Source organism: Porites lutea, chromosome 1 (genome assembly GCF_958299795.1).
Source record: "Porites lutea chromosome 1, jaPorLute2.1, whole genome shotgun sequence".
NCBI classification, from domain to species: Eukaryota; Metazoa; Cnidaria; class Anthozoa; order Scleractinia; family Poritidae; genus Porites; species Porites lutea.
Window position 1 is genome coordinate 39,806,832 of NC_133201.1, and position 17,155 is coordinate 39,823,986.

The 17,155-nt window shown below is 38.6% G+C and overlaps 3 protein-coding genes across 3 annotated transcripts; 2 read left to right on the forward strand and 1 right to left on the reverse strand.

Annotated features, from left to right (window-relative positions):
* The first annotated feature begins 80 nt into the window (after positions 1-80).
* On the forward strand, positions 81-7,842 carry LOC140950361 (nucleoporin Nup43-like). The gene is made up of 7 exons (XM_073399575.1): positions 81-266; positions 381-506; positions 2,054-2,131; positions 2,995-3,163; positions 3,735-3,870; positions 4,256-4,407; positions 5,054-7,842. The coding sequence occupies exons 1-7, from the start codon at positions 138-140 to the stop codon at positions 5,407-5,409; spliced, it is 1,146 nt and encodes a 381-aa protein (XP_073255676.1). The 5' UTR covers positions 81-137; the 3' UTR covers positions 5,410-7,842.
* Positions 7,843-8,254: 412 nt separating this feature from the next.
* Positions 8,255-12,168, reverse strand: LOC140929569 (EEF1A lysine methyltransferase 1-like). Its single transcript, XM_073379323.1, has 5 exons — positions 12,136-12,168; positions 11,666-11,818; positions 11,088-11,167; positions 10,118-10,398; positions 8,255-8,440 (listed from the first exon to the last, which is right to left on the reverse strand). Exons 1-5 carry the CDS (start codon positions 12,166-12,168, stop codon positions 8,310-8,312), a joined length of 678 nt encoding a protein of 225 aa, XP_073235424.1. The 3' UTR covers positions 8,255-8,309.
* Positions 12,169-12,327: 159 nt separating this feature from the next.
* On the forward strand, positions 12,328-16,723 carry LOC140938458 (microtubule-associated tyrosine carboxypeptidase 1-like). Its single transcript, XM_073387936.1, has 4 exons — positions 12,328-12,981; positions 13,931-14,099; positions 15,733-15,900; positions 16,181-16,723. Exons 1-4 carry the CDS (start codon positions 12,409-12,411, stop codon positions 16,609-16,611), a joined length of 1,341 nt encoding a protein of 446 aa, XP_073244037.1. The 5' UTR covers positions 12,328-12,408; the 3' UTR covers positions 16,612-16,723.
* Positions 16,724-17,155: the final 432 nt, after the last annotated feature.

The following is a 17,155-nucleotide window of genomic DNA, read 5'->3' on the forward strand; positions in this document are numbered from 1 at the left end:
TATGTCTAGCGGTCCCCATATCTAGTTTGAGGAGTATTTCCTTCATGTAATTCAATCTGGTTTGTATGTGGGAAGATAGGGGACTGGAACTTCTTAGTCGGTAGTTTGCGCGCCATGTGCAAAGAAAATCTTTTGCAATGGCGAATGTTGGAGAAACTGTAGCGGAGTATGTAGGGCATAAGATCTCAAAAGTTCGATGGATGCCTCAAGTACAAGGACAGTTAAATCCATCTGAGACTTTTGTGACGGGAGGCTGGGATGACCAGGTAAGTAATCGGGTTGTGAAACAAGGAAAACCACAGCGTACTCAACAGTTTGACAGCACACGAATCGTACGTTAGAAAGGTTTTTCGATTTCCCGTTTCATTTTTCCACCTTAGATTAATAAATTGTGCGTCTGGAAAGTCGAGGAGCCACCTGGAGATTCGGCAGCAGCCTATAACGTAACGAACGAACCCAAACTTTTGTGTGAAACAAATTATACAGGCGATGTTACAGACACTGAGGTAAGCCTATATATGTGTACATCTAGGAAGTTAATAATGTACAATAACTAAACTTTGATTAGACTTTCTGCAGGTACCTCGGTGGTATTTGTTAGATACTGTGCATTCTGAATATTTGACATAAACATGAGAACAGTCTTAAATCTAGCTCTATTTATCTAACTTGATAATTTAAGCTTCAATTTTTATACTTTAAATTATAACTACTTTCAACTAATACTCGTCAAAGAATTGAACTGTCCCACACTGGATGGTACTATTGCACCTATCATCAGAGGGGACTTTGTAAAGCACCCTGTGAGGGTGCTAAATTTCCCCTTTTAGATGGAGGCACAGAGCAGTCAAAGTTAAGAAATTTCCCCTCCTGGAGAGGTATCATATTGAACAACATAAAACCACAGTTAACTTGAGATGCCATTAGAATGACCCAGTTCACCTGATTAGAAATAGTACTTAACCCTTAAATGGATTTACGTAACAACCTGAGATTACGCAGTCCGCCGAGTCCGCCATCATTTCCACTATGAGAAGGGAGGTAAGCCCACAATCTTCTAGCCTGTTCATAGACCCTCTGTTTTTCTCTTGAAAGTCCGTCAAGCGCGTGTGATAAAATATAAACCGCAGCGTATGTATTGACTGCCGGCACAAGGGGGTAGTGGAGGGGGAAGAAGAAAATTGATGGTCTGTAGACATCTTTGGGAGCAACTGAAACTTGCTTGTCCCAGGAAAAGCAAATTACAGTTGGCTGAACGGCGATTATCCTGTCATCATCATGTCAATGACTCATCATGCTCGCATCATGCGAGTAGAAGCATTTGTCATTACCTGGACGTGCTAACCATGACACTCACTATATAATAATTATTGTAATTTGCATTAAAAAAAAAACATTGATTGAAAGCACTGCTGACTTGTGAACTTGGGATGGAGTCATTCTACAAGCTTGTGTTGACCATGTTGACAATAATTATCTTTTGTATTGGAGTGTAGACTCTGATGACTGTTTGTCACAATTTTCAAGTAAATGCGTGCTAAGAAGAGCAGCGTCAGGCTGTTTTGGGTTTACTGGAGCAAAAGGATGTTGCTGCGGTTCTTCCCGCGGGTTTTGTGAAAAGTTTAATTTGCAGTTGTTCGCGCCAGTGAAAGTCAAACAAGGAGAAAAAAACGTGGAATTGTAATTGCATCACCATTACAAAGTATTATTGATGATCAAGTTGAAGCAATAAGAGAAGCTGGCATTTCAGCCATTGCATTACCTTGCCACGGAACCATGAGGTGATGCGGACATTCTGTTTTTAAAAAACCCCAAAGCTATCATTGTTGTGCTCGGTTTCTTGAAAGCTGGTTTTAATTAAAGAAAATCCAGTTCGGGTGCTTCTAACCTGATTACTGCAATGCGAACAAACCCTACTTGACTGATCCCAAATGTTTGGCGGTCCCAAATTTTTGTCTACAGGCTCTCACCCTTTTCCTTCCCTCTCCTCACGATTTTTTTCACCCTGTGATCACTTCTTCAGTTTATTGATTTCTGTTTTTAATTGTTTCAGTGTATTGACTCAGGAAGAATCTTGGTCTCATCCTCAACAGGCAGTGTTAATTTGTTTCAATACAGCTCAAAACACCAGGCTAGTACATGGATTATTTTAACATCTTTTTTGCTTTGATTCTTGATTATTCAGTAATTCACCATTTTCGCATTGCCCATAATACAACATTGTCTTCAACAGGCCATTTCCGAGTTCCCCCGAGCCTCTTTTTCAAAACGAAGGTAGCTGCTCAGCCTTTGATATGGAAATCATTTTTTATTCTCATGCAAATAAAACACATTTTCACAAGAAAGGTTGTGCACCTAGCCTCATTTTGAAAGTGAGGGTTTGTGGAACTCGGAAGTGGCCTATTCCTCTTGAAACGATTGTAATACACAGGGTAAATTAGAAACAAAGGTTATACAAGGATTGGGGTGGGGGGGAAGGGGTAAACAAGGTATATTATAAACAATGTGAATATGCTGAAGAAAAAAATTCTAATCTTGATCTTAGCCATTCATCACCAAAACCATTTATGTAAAGTTTCCCTGTGGTTCAAAAATACCATTTTCAATAACTTGATGGGAAGGTGTTATTTAGATTATTATAATTATTATTGCTAATAATTGAAGACCTTTCACCTTCTTCCCTTTCACTCTAAGATTTCACTCATAGTGATATGATGCATTTCCAAGTTTTGGGCTTGTGGGAAAAGACAAAACAAAGCAAAACAGATGCCTTTTTAGTTCACTTGGTACATTTAAGTATGCTGTACAAACTGGTTCTAAGTTGGTTTCTATGGTGTGATATTTCAAATTTAATTCAACTTCTTTAGGCAGCATTATGTTCTGGTGGTATCTGGAGATGTTTATTTTACACCAATCAAATTTTAAGAATGTTTCGATCTTTTATTTTGGCCTCTGTTTTCAAATAGTGAAAGTAAGGTTTCTTTGTTATTTCAGGCCATTAGACCCCAGCAAGAGTGGAACATGCTTCATCATATTGGAGGCCGTGTATGTTCATGCACATGTCTTGCAGTAAGCTCAAGTTCATCAGAAGCTGTAACTGCTGGTGAGGATGGACAAATCAACTTTCTCAAACTTGATCAGAGGCACCCTGTAAGAACAATAGGTAAGAACACCTTGAAGCCCTCCTTTTAAACAGTCAAAATATGTTTACCTTTCTCTCGAACAAGCCATCCACTCCCCCCTCTTACCTAATAAACTTAGCCCAAATGTTACCTTTAAAAAATAAAAGTAAACAGAATTTTATGAATATATGAAAGTCCATAAGAGCCTGAATTTTTCCAGGCTTTCTTTTCGCAACTGCAAAAGTTGCGTCTATAACTGTGCTGATCTTCTTTCATATAAGTCTTCACCCCACAGTTCTCATATATGATTTTCATATATTCCTAACTTCATCATCATCTTTTCACGGATTTATAACGAATCCAATTCAACAACCTGCTCCCAGTTGGCTTGTTAGCTCAATCGGTAGAGCGCTGCAATGGTATCACAGAGGTCAAGAGTTCAAGTCCCGTACAAGCCTGAATTTTTTCAGGCTTTCTTTCCGCAACTGCAAAATTTGTGTCTATAACTGCGATGATCTCCTTTCAAATAATAATTCTTCACCCCGCAGCTCTCATATATGATTTTTGTATTTTCATAACTTAAAAATATTATTATTGTATATTTGTTGTTAGAATCTGCAGATAGCACAACCATAAACAGTATCACATTTACAAAAACACACGAGGTAGCCGCTGTAACATTTGGTGGGCAAATGAAAGTATGGGATCTGAGGCAAACAAGTGATAAACCTGGAAGAACAATGCTACTGTAAGTGGCCAAAAAATGTTTCTTAATATTTGCTTTGAAAATGTTAAGAGCGAGGGGACACGTTACCAAAGAAACGCAAGGGAAAACTAAAAATTGTAGGAAATCAATGTGTACCAGTATCTGAATGTGGTGAATGTAGAGCAGTTATAAACATTGAACATTGTTTGATTTCAAGAACTGTTTTTGAAGAAGAACTGACAACATTACCACAGGTCTGTAAAATCAATAGATACAGTACATAATCTGGCACTTATAAGCCCTAACCCCCCCCCCCCCCCCCCCCCCCAGCTATAGCTCATCCATCTTCCTGTAAAGAACAACAACAACAAAACCTGTAAATAAGTGTTATTATTCATTTATACTGGTATTATTATTTTATGTGTAGCTCTGGTGAACGAGTGTCATTGCTGTGTGTTGATAAACACCCCACCCAGCCCCACCTATTGGCAGCAGGAGGGCAGGATGGGGTATTGAGTATCTGGGACATGAGACAGGAACTGTATCCTGTTACTTTACTGGAGGCACATGCTGCAGAAAGTGAGTGTATTAAATACTTCAGTAGGCTATTTAGGGCATCTTTGACTGACCCAACATTGGCTGAAACACTCCTCAATATGTTCTGCCTGAAACATGTATACCCCACTTGATCCTTGTTGAGGACTACTGTGCATGTACCTTCAAACTGTCCACTTGCTGCTAGCACTTTTGGTGCTGTTTATAGTCAAGTCCTTTAAATTGCATTTAAATCCCACAGCCGACAGGCATTCCTTTCTTCCTTTCTCTCTCTATATTTTTCTTTTTCCCTGCTCTCCAATTCGCACCTCTTCATATAAATTACCTCTTTATGCTAGGGACTAGAGAAGTCTTTTTCTTTTCCCATCTCCATGAAAGATCCCCTTCAGTCATGTCCAATTAACTCAACTAGATTCCAGTGGACAAACCTGGAGTCCAATGGAGTCTAGTCTAGAAATGAAACCGGAAGAACAGTGGAGTCCACTTGACTTACGAGAAGTCTGGTCATAAGATAAAACCAGAAGTGTAAAAAATACTTTGAGGAGGGTTAGAGTCCATACGAGTGGAGTCTAGTTTGACGGAATTGGACAACCCTCGAAAGATCTTCGTATTGAATCATGACCATCACCATGTTGTATAACTAAAACATCCTATTTTATCCTTGCACCAGTCTGGGAAGTTAAGTTTCATCCCCTCAGTCCCGACAATCTATTCACATGCTCTGAGGATGGCTCTCTCTGGCACTGGGATGGTACCTCTGTAGCTGTGCAAAGTGTCACCGGACTCCCAGGTGCAAATAAAAGTTTCCTTCCGAGTAGTATTGGCAATGGTGCTGGCATCGGCGGAGGATATGACAGCATAAGTCCTTGGCTTTCAGTGGATGCAACAAAACATAAAATGGAAACATTTTCTCTACTTCCTTATAATAGACTGTCAATCAATTCTCTGGACATCCAATCTAAACACTTATTGAGTGGGAGTGACTGTGAAGCTATTTTTATCATCAAAGATCTTGTCATTAGATGATTTTTCTAGTAATAATGTTTATAACTTTTATAATATACATGTAGATCTAAGGGTGTACAGTGAAAAAAAATAATTTAATTCTTTCAGTTGATAATAATTTATAATATTATAGTCATGTAAGACACTACTTAACACATGAAAGGTCATCCTTGTTATGTACATGAGTTAGCAGTTGCATAAAGAATGCTAGGCTTGATTTCTGCCACTCTTAGTCCAGTCATGTACCTTTCCGAGAAGAGATGGCTGGATGCATTAGTGGTCAATCATGTCTGATGTACCGGTGTATTCATAATAAATATTTAATTAACCCATAATTGTTAAAAAAAATACCAGAGTTGACATGTTGATTTTGCCCCTTCGTTAACTTTCTCTTTACCACTAAACTCAGCAGTGATGCTTACTGATTTTAAAGTATTTCCATTGATCTTGCATTAGCAAAGTTAGGGATGAAATTACAAAAAACAGACTTGAAAGCCATCTCTTCCGTAATGGCTGTCAACAATCATTGGTGCAGACTGGAAAATTTATAATAATTCAATTATTGTCAATTTTTGAATAACAAAAGCATCCTCACCATTCAGCAGCTTCTCTAATACTGTAACTCTTTTCATTGTAAATATTTCAGGTTTTTATTAAGCTTAAAATGCCCCAAAATACAATCACAAGCCACAGTATACAACACCTTTACATCTGCTGTTTAAAATCTGCTCCAGGAAAAATAATATATGCTGACTGCTTGATGTGGGCAGGCAGTTGTTTGATTACTAATAATCAACAATAGCAACCCCATGCATCCAGCCCTTTTTTGGGGGGCAAAGTGCGGGCTCATTTTTCAAACAGTGGCTGGAAATTGAGCATAAAAGAAAGCCTAGAAAAAAGTCAGACTTGAAAGTGGTTCAAATCCCATTCAAGCTAGCTTGAATCTGATGCAAATCTTGTTCAAGCCTTTTTTCAGGCTTTTGTTTTCACAACTGCTTAAAAGTTGCCTACATGACTGTACTGATCTTTCATGTGTTAAGTCTTTCTCCTGTAGTCCCTTTCCAACTTTTTGTCCTCTCAGCATCTGTGACTTTGAAAGGATTTGTCTATTTTTGTAAGCTAGTTCTGACTCAAGCATACATCTCTTGTTTATACAAGAGTTTATCCTAAACATAAACATTGGTCAAAACCAGCAAAACTATGTAACAATTAATATTGTGTAGTTAGGCTTTAATTTTCAGCTATAAATGGCAATTTTGCTCTATTTCATAAATTAAAGAAACTTGCAACAGATCATTGTATACACTCAGGGGATTTTTCCCGTGTAATTTTAGAAAGCCATCCACAGTCAATCCTCAAAGTACAAAAGCCTCGATCAAAAATAGGTCAGGGTAATCCTTATAGTGTCTAAGGTTTTCCTAAAATGGAAGTTGTTGCTTTAAAATATTTAGATTGGTTAGCAGAGAACAGAGGATAGACCTGTTTTCAAATTTATCTGGTAAATGCTAGTTTTATTAGAATCTATTTAATTCACTTAAAATCACCTTGACAAGAAAGGTAGTCTATTGTACCTTGTCAAAGTTTTGAGTCCAGATTTGTGTGAATACTTCAACAGCTTTTTCAGGATACAGCATTTATTGTGTTTATAAAACTTTATATATTTTAACATCTGTCGAACACTATGTACATAACACAGGTATGGATTTATCCAGAGAGTGCTGAAATCAGGATTTCAGCACTGTACCTGAAAGCACTTAACAGAGTGCTCTTTCCAAAGCATGTACAGTACTGTCCACGCATTTTTCAACGATGACAATCACTGGTCTTATTGGAGTACAGTTTGTAAGCTTGAGGTCTATTTCTTATTATTAAAAACTGAATCGTTGGATAATGCAATTCTAGAGCTTTGATTGGCTCAGCCATCATGGCATATCAGCCATTATACCATGCTCTCCAAATATGGTAACTGTACGTGTCTGCTCAAAGTTAAAAACAAGCTGAAAATCAGTTGTTTTACAAATAAAGTCGCGAAGAATTATCTTTATTTTGTAGGTGTTTTCAACAAAACAATTATTCCACTCTCACTTGTTGGATATGAGAATAGCCAACTCATATCCAACGTGCACTCGTGGAATTATTGTTAAATAGTCCTGACCCTTTTCATGCCTGGAGTGGCCAATGCTGACATTAAAGGGCCATTAATGATAGATTTTGAACGCAATGCAATAAAACTCAAAAGTGAGCTACGAATTTGAGCTGGATTGTGGGCTTAGCCCATTACTACTAGCAATCATTTGTTAAATTTGGATATCTCAGGCTTACATTTGTCAATAGCACTTTGTTTGAAGAAGTTTTGCAATTTTTTTTTGTCATCCTTATTTCATACATTCTTACATGCAATTATAATACTGAGACAGCTTCATGCATGACTTTGAAATAAAATTTATTTTGACATTTTTTGTTCAGAAAGTGATTGTATTATAAATTACACCATTCTTTCAAAGCCACCTGCTAGTTGTCAAGCATTTTATATACTTGACAACAACCATGTAATAACATACATGTGCAGTGGATATGAACGGAGTCAGGTTGACCAATGTCCATTTTGACCCATCTAGATGGTCAATATGTGGATATAACCTTATCCACTGGACAAACGTCTGTCTAGTGGATAACACAATATTATTGATTTCTCTTACACTTATCCAGTGGAAAATGATTTATCTGGCAAATAACACTATCCAGCTTTTGACCAGAGTCAATTATTGATTTAAAAAAGGGATGCAAACTTGACTGCTTGAATGGCTGGGCCAGCTAAAACAATGATGGTCTTACAAAAGCTCTCACCAGCTATCTTGAAAAGAGATGATAACAATTAATATTATTATTTAATTTTTTTGCATCAATTTATATTAGCCTTGTCATTTATTTAGCCCACTGTCATAATTTACAAAACAAGAAAATGGATTGCTGAGGTTCCTTGAGTGTATTGGTTTAAACTTGCACGGTGTTAATCCAAGCAACTTGTAAGCAAGTTCCTCCATGACTTGACCTATGATTAAAAGGAAGAAATCATTAGTAGTGATTAATAGACCCATCCTGGCCAGGCCAATAACTGAAACTGACAAATATCTATAAAAGTCAATTCTAATTGATGCCAATTAACTGATATCGAAAAACAGTGACAAATCATGAAAAAAAATCTTCAAACTCTTAATGTGATTAATTTTTATTGATTTTTTTATTATCATGACACCAGTTTTCATTGGTTGTTTTCCAGCTGTCTCAAATTCATATTGCAACAATTCAACTTACAAAATTATGAATGTATGGATTGCTGGACACTTGTCTGCATGTCCTCACAAGACACAATCATGTACAGTCGAATCCCGGTAACTCAAACCCTCTATAACTCGAACCTCACACTAACTCGAAGCAATTTACATTTCCCTTCAGATCGCTTTCTCATTAATTTCACCCTCGATAACTAGAACTCCCAGTAACTCGAACTATTTTCTCTTTCCCTTGAAGGTTCAAATTATCCGAAGTCGACTGTATATAATTCTGGTAAATGTTGGAAACTTCGAAATTCTGTAACACCTTTATTATTGGCCCAGTAAACACCAAACTTGATTATTTTGTAAAGCTTGATGTGCTCTTTCTGAGCCTGTGGGTCTTGTGTTGATAATCCCATAATATACAGACTCATACCCACTCCCCTTGGGTTTGAAATCATTACCAGGCAATAGCAGGCACACAACAGACAGTGGTTGGGTGGGGGGGGGGGGGGGGGGGGGCGGGGATTAGTATACCTGCCAACTCTCACACTTTATGAGCCTCATGCCTGTGGACTACAGACATCAATGTCATGAATCAAGGACAATTTCTCACACCTGACTCACAAATCGGGATGAATTTTTCTTTGATACATGATTAATAATGAAAATTAAATTTAGTTTCACAAAGATATATCCAAAAAAGGCACTTTGTGTTGACTTTGTGTCCTGAATGAATCCACAACACTATTCCCAAGAGAAAAAAGAGAAGAAAAGAAACCCTGATAAGGGACGTGGCGTGAGGTTTTGAAGGTGCACGCATGGAAAGAAAGGTTGGACGTCCGAAGTGGGGTACTGCAAACTAGGGAGATATGGGGACATGCTCCCCAGAAAATGTTTCAAATTTAGGGGCTCAGAAATGCTATTTCCTTCATTTTCAGCAAGACATTTTCAATAAATAAACACGAAGGAAAATGCAATAATCAGTAAGGTATAGTGTTTACCGGAAAAAGGTAAAACAGCAACACTATCAAGGAGGCTATGGGCAAAGGGCAAGATTCTACCCTTCCGACAGGTAAAGACACAAACATAATGTGAAAGATTTATCAATCATCCCGATTTAATGATAAAAAATTATGCTATCAGGAAATGAAAAATATATATTTTCCAGATTTCAGCTGTATGCATGGGCGAATGTGCATATATGGACACCACGCCCCTGCTGATACTCAGGTTATACCACAACACCAAAAATGTCACCTTTTACATAGCTTCAGAAGTTTTCAAAGGTCGTTGGGACATCCTCGGAGATTATTTTCGTCGAGTCTTCGGAAGTTGCTGGGATGTTTTCGGAAATCCCAATCATGACAGGACAAAAATCTCATGCATTTGACTCAGAAAAAATTGGCAGCTATGAATTAGAACTAGTAATGGTATTGTAATGTTGTGCTTACCTGTACACAAAATAATTCTTTCTTTGGAGAGGTATTTCATTGTTTGTGCTGTTTTTGTAAGACATTCCTCTGAAAGGAAAGGGGGATCAGCAAAAACCACATCAAATGAGCATTCTGTGATAGAATCTGGTAAGTCCAGGGGTTTGTTGTAGTCATAGAATACAAAGTCTTCTCCAAAAACATCAAATCTTCTGTCAAATTCAAATATTTTAGCCTCACATCCAGCTGGTTTGATCTCTAAAAGTTTCTTGAATAAGGTTGGTGCACAAAGACAGGCAATTCTAGGATTAAAAGAAAAGAAAAATATAGACTTACAAATATCAGTTTTTCCACAAATAATAATATTAAGTTACCACAGTGTATCAACCCATATGCCGATGCAAGAGCCCTAAGACATTTAAATAAAAACGTAATAAAATTACTTAATAAATAAAAGTATTCTTAAATAAATGAAACTGACAAAGGCAGCTGCAGCTTATTAGAAAAATATAAAGTTATATTCTTCCATGCAGAACTTGTGTGCAGGTTTTCTTGAGGCATTCAATGGCTCAACTGTAAAGAACAGGAAGCTACAAGTCTACTTACTTCACCGTGACAAGAATATATATGATTTTAGTCAATTATCATATAATTATGTTACAGGTCAAAATTAAATTCAGGTTAAATTTTTTTAACCTAGGTTGATTCTCAAATTCCTTTGTTGCCAAGGCCTGATTATTCATGAATTAGGGCTCGGAGACAAAAAAATTGAGAATCAACCTGTTTTGCCAAAGGGGCTATGCGGGCTGTCACTAAGATTTGAAGGTACCAAGTAGAGACAATTAGTAGGCAACAAATTGAGCAGCCAGGAACTTTTTTGGTTCAATTTTTTTTCATGAATAGAAGAAGCTGGAGGTCCTGTTCAGAGAAGCTGAGGAAAATCCCCAGCCCTCAGCCCTGGCTATGAGATAATAATTATTAAGATTTTTACCTGCCATTAGAAGCAGCTCTTAGGGCTTCCTCTGCTAGCGTTAACGCTGTTTCATCATTGTACCAAAACTGGCTGAGTTGCTTTAGTGAGAAGAAAAGAAACCATGATCCATAAGAAACAAATAATTAAACAGAATGGAAAGCCTCTCTTAATATAGAGCTATCTAGACATGGACATAGTTTATTTACCCACAAAGAGATTAGGGGCTATAACTGATCATTAAAACGCTCTGTTGAAAAAAAAAATTGGTCTGGAAATTCAAAAGAAACCTTAATTAAAAGGGATAACCTGAAATATATACAAATGCAGGAATAATTACCATAGCCATATATACTTCTTTTACAAGGCACGCACAATTTTTAGCAATGGAGTGGAGCCTAGCTGCCATTCAGTATTTGGCTATTTTGTCTTAATCATTAATCATTATCTGAAAGCTTCCAGCCATTTTCATACTCTTTTACTGCAATGCCAAATAGAGCTAGTCACTGCTGTCTGTTAAGTTGCATGATGTCATTTGTCCAATAATCTCTTTTTTTAATGAATGACTGTTATGTAACCATATTACAGTTCAATCATACCCAGTTCTCATCTATGTCTGTGTTTCCTTCTGATGCCTCCTTTTCTTGTTTTTGTTTCTCTTCTTTGTAAAATTCTTGCAGAGCTGCCAGGGCATGCGCAGATAATTGAGGCAAATCATCATCATCATCATCTCTGTTATTGTCAAGGTGATTCTAAAGTTTTGCAAAGAATTCAAAGAAAAATAAAAAAATAGTTCTATTTGTTTGTTAATATCCGTACTGCACAAAGATTACCCAAGACAGGGAAAATCGAAAAAAAAATCAATATCTAGAGTATTCCTTTGATTTTTGTCTCGTGTTTTCTTCTTCAGTTCTTGTATTAAAATTTCCACTCTGACCCAAGGTTGCGATTTGGATACGCATCCAATGAACACACACCATGTATTGAGACAATTCTAAACGTTTCTCGTGTAAATTTAATTCAAATATCACATCGGGATTAAGAAAATGTGTCAAAAACGTTTCATTACCTGATTTTCGTTCACATTCAAACCATCCGCCATGTTGAAAGTTAGTAACCTAGCCAGAAAGTTGTAGCCTGGTTACCAAGCTAAAAGTTGCTTCCATGGTGACGCTAATTACTGTAATTGCCTTATTGCATAATGATGATGCTGTAACCGGCTGAGCTCCGTGAGTTGTTTTAATATGTACAAATATTGGACGCCGTGGTATCCCCCTACAACAGAATGTCGGACTTCATAAACCATTTTAGTATTGTTGACATTTAGCTGTCTTGTTTGGAAATGCCCCCCTCGGACGAGGACGAAATCTGCTGTGCTTTGGATCCCACGGTCAAGACCTCCGTGAAAATTTTGCGCGAAACGCCGCTAAAGCATCAGTCGAGCGACCACATAAATAATCTTCAAGAGGAGAAGGAAAATTTTCTCAAGTTTGGCAAATTGCCCAGGTTCAAATTCGCTGGTTCTGTCGACTGGCTTGGAATCGACAAAAAGAAGACAAGGATTCGATTCGATTTTTTGCCGGAAGCCAGGTACATTCTGGAACGCGTACGAGATGCCTTCGGTACTGGGGATGTGTTTTTGGATGCGGCGTTTGGACAAAGGATATCGCTTGGTCAGGCTTCCCAAACTGTCTTACAGTATTTAAAATCGCACGGTTTGGATGGATCTCTGAAAGTTGTTTGGACAAACGATCTAAACGGCAGCGGAAAAATGCAGTGGCAAGGCCCTAGTGTGCGCTATAACCGCCCTGAGGCACGCAAATTCACCTTATGGCTTAAACAAAGCAGTGAAAACGTCTATCTTCGGGAACATGGAATAAAAAGTTTGATGAACCACGAAATTGGGACTCATTTTGTATCCTTTTTCACCAAGTCCTTTAATCACCTAAAATGTTAAGTAAGTTAAGATCTCCATCAATTAAGGGTTTTATAATCTTTTTATCCTGCGGGTGTACCTTACAAATGCTTACGCTTTAACCAGATTTGTCTAATCAAATCAAAACGTTTCATTTTAAACTACAAGAGTCAGTATTGCTCTGTCTGTAATCCAGCGATATTTTCAGGTTTAAAATGAAATAAGCTCGCTTTGATCTACTTTATGGTAATAATGGTCGCGGTATTAGTATTATCGATCGATGGGAATATGAAGCCAAATACACAGATCTTTTGTCGCAGGTTAAATTTACGGGAATCAAGATTTAATTCCATGTTTAAGTATCACAAAACTTCGGGTTTATAACGTAATATTTCTTCGATCTTTACGTTGTTGACATTTTCTATGTCCCTGTTAGCAATTTACCGCTTTAATAGATCAGCTGACAGGAAATTATCAACACGTCACTTCAATGATTGTTCTTGCGACAAGGTAAACATCCAACGTCACGAAATCGTCAAGGAAGTTGTTAACACCGACCAGGCGCTTGAATAGGGGCAGTTTCTCTTCTTTTTCTCACTCTGCGAGATAAAAAAAAAAGAAGAGGGGAAATGGATGCGCAATGCTACTGACAGGGCGAATAGAGGAACTACCTATCGCCCTATCGCGGCAATCTTTCTCACGCGCGCTTTTTAAAACAGGAAATCAATTTTCTAGCCTCCACTCTTTCTTTTTGGCTCTCTCTTTCTCCCGCAATCGCTCCCTTCCCAAATCACGCGCTTCCAATATCCCTTGACCTTGTTTTGGCGACTTCCCTCTGCCTGCTATCTGAGAGCTAGTGAGAGGGAAACATCAACTGATGAGGGTACTCTATTTCAGGATGTCAATTTTTTTCTCCTTATTTTCCTTAATTTGTGATTCTCTTCGGTAGCTTCGCGCCGTGAATGATGGTTTGCAGCCGTGGTATTCAAACAGGAAAAATTTCGACTTGCGCACTCCAAAGTCTTACACCGGTATGGTCAATGAAGAAGGATTAGCGGCTATAAACACCATTTATGAGGCTCAAGTAAAGATGCTGTTTCTACCCGCCTTGCTGTATTGTAAGTATCGAGAACATTTGTAGCTATGACGACTCAACTTGAACAGATTTTTTTCGCGCTGCGATGATTTTTAAAACGTCCAAATTAATTGCAAGTGTGCGCCATGGAGGTAAACGGAATTCTTTACACTTTCTTCTTTGTTGCAATGCGGCCATGAAACGAGTAAGAAAAGCAGTTGCCATTATTGGGCGAACACGGACTTGAATGAATGGCACACCTGACCTATGTACACTGAAGAGCGTCTCGCTGTATAAAGGAGTCAAAACACTATGCATGGCGGGGTTTAAGTGATCCATGACTGCGGAAACAGGGAAAATGTTGGCTAATAAAATGAATTTACCTTCTTTCAAATGTGATAATGATCAGTCCAAAGGGCTCAGTATGTCAAATGCAGGTGAAAATCCTAGAGTTGAATTCATAAGGACCCCAACCAAGTTAGAAAAACTCGTCGTTTTGTGTTAACGTCCTCCGCACGGTTGCATGTCTTACAGAATTTCATATCGTAGTCGTGCAGGGACGGCAAAGAAATGTACCGAAAAGCTTGATGTACCGTATTTATTCGAATAAGCGCCCAACCTCGAATTAGCGCCCACCTCGAATAAGCGCCCATTCTAAATGCAGAAAAAGTCAATAAGCGCCCAGCCCCGAATAAGCTGTCAGTGCCCCACCCCCCACCCCCCCCCCCCTCCGCTAAAAAAATTTGAATAAGTACTAATAAGAGGTTTCCCCGAAGACGGCGTTTTCGTCAGAGTAGTTTACAGGAACCTTGCTTTGTTACATCTTCGCGTTTTGTTATTACCATTTATTGTTTTGTTGCAAAATAAACATACTACACTTGCTGAAAATGGTGAAATTTTAATGAGCGCCCAGCCTCGAATAAGCACCCACCTCGAATAAGCGCCCACTCTCAAGGGCCAAAAATTTAATACCGTACTTTTAGAGTTGTTGTTTCGCTCAATAAATCTACCTCTTGACGTTATCGTTGCCGTCGGCGTCGTTGCTGCTAAGTCTGCCAGACCTCAATTAGGCTCCACACTCTCTATGCGGCAATTACTATTTCGATATGGATCAAACTGGAAAGGGATATAGATCTTCAAAGCAAACATAAGTTTTTTCTGTGCTATTGTTATCGTTATGACGATAACAAGACAAAGAAAATTGGGTTACTTAGTGGTGTAATTCCCAATTTCAATGCTTTGAATAACCGCTTCCCTCAAATAAGCTTCGTACCCGGGTCGAAAACTTTTATGAGCACGCGCAGACTCTCTTTCGAGTATATACCGTTTATGGATTGCCTTTAAAAGCCAACTGAAACCCGCCTCTTCAGAGAAGCATAGTATTTCCTTTTTTTACGTTATTGCATTTTATGATATGTTGCAATGTTAGAATCTTAGCAGATTAGATGTTCTTGTTTCGTACTTTTTCTTAGACATGCGCATCAATTGATTATAAATAGATCTTGCCATTGAATTTAGAAGTGACTTGGAAACTGTGCCATTGGAAATTAGAGGTGATAACGCCATATAGAGTAACTTATTATTACTATTATTATTATTCGTTGTTGTTATTATTATTATTATTATTATTATTATTATTATTATTATTATTATTATTATTTATTTTTATCTTACAGACACTGCATGTATGTCATCTGAAATGTCCTTTAAGGAATTGTTCGAGCATCTGGCTATGTACATATATGATCCAGAACAGCGGTGGAAGCAGGTGGTTCGAGCAAAGCGCTGCCTGACAGACTGCAGTGAAGTAGGAGGATGCGGCTATGATCAGTGTTATTTTGAAGGTAAGTCTGTGTAATGGTAAGGTAGGTGTTGCGTGTTGGTCTACGACACAAGTGATAAAGGGGCTTAAGCAACAGCGACGACGACGGCAATGAGAACGTCATAAAAGCAAAAGGTTTAGATTAGAAAAAAAATAATAATAATAAAATACGTCGTACGCGAAATTCTGCAGACAGGCAAAAAAAAGGAAGGAGGACCGCCTGACCACAGGTTAGTGCAGCTTCTCAGTTAAGATTCCTAGCATGCAAGCGACGTCTTTATTCTTATGTATCTTTCTTGTAGGAGCTGTGATGATTCTACGGCAAGTTAACGAAATTGACTTCAAGCTGTTATACGCGGGGAAAATATGCTGCGATGAACTGCAAAGAATCAAGCGCATCGCTCGACAGGACTGTGTCAAGCTGCCACACTTCTTACGAGACATCATAACTTATAAGAAAACTCTAAAGGAAATTGCTCTTGCAAATGGATTGATACAAAAAATCAACAGACCGTTATCCTCTGGTAATACCACTCGCCCAAAAGGCAGGAAAAAGAAATCAAAAGTGGCGCCACTAGATCGAGTTCCATCAAGAGCTTTAAGTTGCCCTTCTAGAACACGCAATGGAGTTCAGAGTTCTGTTGCTCGGCCGCTAAGAATTCTTTCCCGGCGATCAAGCACGTATAGACGTCTATGCACCAGTGTGGCTTCTTTTGCTCCTTTGCTACCTTAGCCCTACCTAGTTGGAAGGAAACAGTTAGACAACTCAGCGCTTTGCCTGTGGAGTTGTTGCCGGAGTTCTATTGTGTGTCGAGTTATATTGGAGATAGACCTACGAGTAGTCCCCATTTTTCCTCAGGGATAATAGAGCGAGCGAAACGCGAGCGCGCGTGAAAATCACCCCACACGAGAAAAGGCGACACGCGGTGGGGAGAGAGAAAAATGAAAAAAAATTTTCTCTCTCCCCGCCGCGTGTCGCCTTTTCTCGCGTGGGGTGGTTTTCACGCGCGCTCGCGTTTCGCTCGCTCTACTATCCCTGAGGAAAAATGGGGACTACTCGTAGTCTATATTGCAGAGTGCAGCGTGCAGCGTGAAAAATGTATAAACCAGAAACTGCCGCTTACGAGCCCCGGGCTTATACATTATCGCAAGGGCTTTTAGTGGGGCTTATAAACGGGGGGGGAGTGGGGGGGGGGCAGACATCAGAGGGGGCTTAAACGGGAATAATAAAATCGCTTCGTGAGGTTATAGCAGTGCTGATCAAAAGACGTTTTGCA

Bases quoted from the DNA above. Each gene is read 5' to 3' on its own strand.
- LOC140950361 (XM_073399575.1), top strand. From the start codon at position 138: ATGGCGAATGTTGGAGAAACTGTAGCGGAGTATGTAGGGCATAAGATC. The intron at 267-380 runs GTAAGTAATCGG...TTTCCACCTTAG, and splicing joins CGGGAGGCTGGGATGACCAG to ATTAATAAATTGTGCGTCTG. The intron at 3,164-3,734 runs GTAAGAACACCT...ATTTGTTGTTAG, and splicing joins GCACCCTGTAAGAACAATAG to AATCTGCAGATAGCACAACC.
- LOC140929569 (XM_073379323.1), bottom strand. From the start codon at position 12,168: ATGGCGGATGGTTTGAATGTGAACGAAAATCAG. The intron at 11,819-12,135 runs GTAATGAAACGT...GCAAAACTTTAG, and splicing joins TGAATGTGAACGAAAATCAG to AATCACCTTGACAATAACAG. The intron at 8,441-10,117 runs GTAAGCACAACA...TTTTAATCATAG, and splicing joins AAGAATTATTTTGTGTACAG to GTCAAGTCATGGAGGAACTT.
- LOC140938458 (XM_073387936.1), top strand. From the start codon at position 12,409: ATGCCCCCCTCGGACGAGGACGAAATCTGCTGTGCTTTGGATCCCACG. The intron at 12,982-13,930 runs GTATCCTTTTTC...TCTCTTCGGTAG, and splicing joins ACGAAATTGGGACTCATTTT to CTTCGCGCCGTGAATGATGG. The intron at 14,100-15,732 runs GTAAGTATCGAG...TTTATCTTACAG, and splicing joins TCTACCCGCCTTGCTGTATT to ACACTGCATGTATGTCATCT.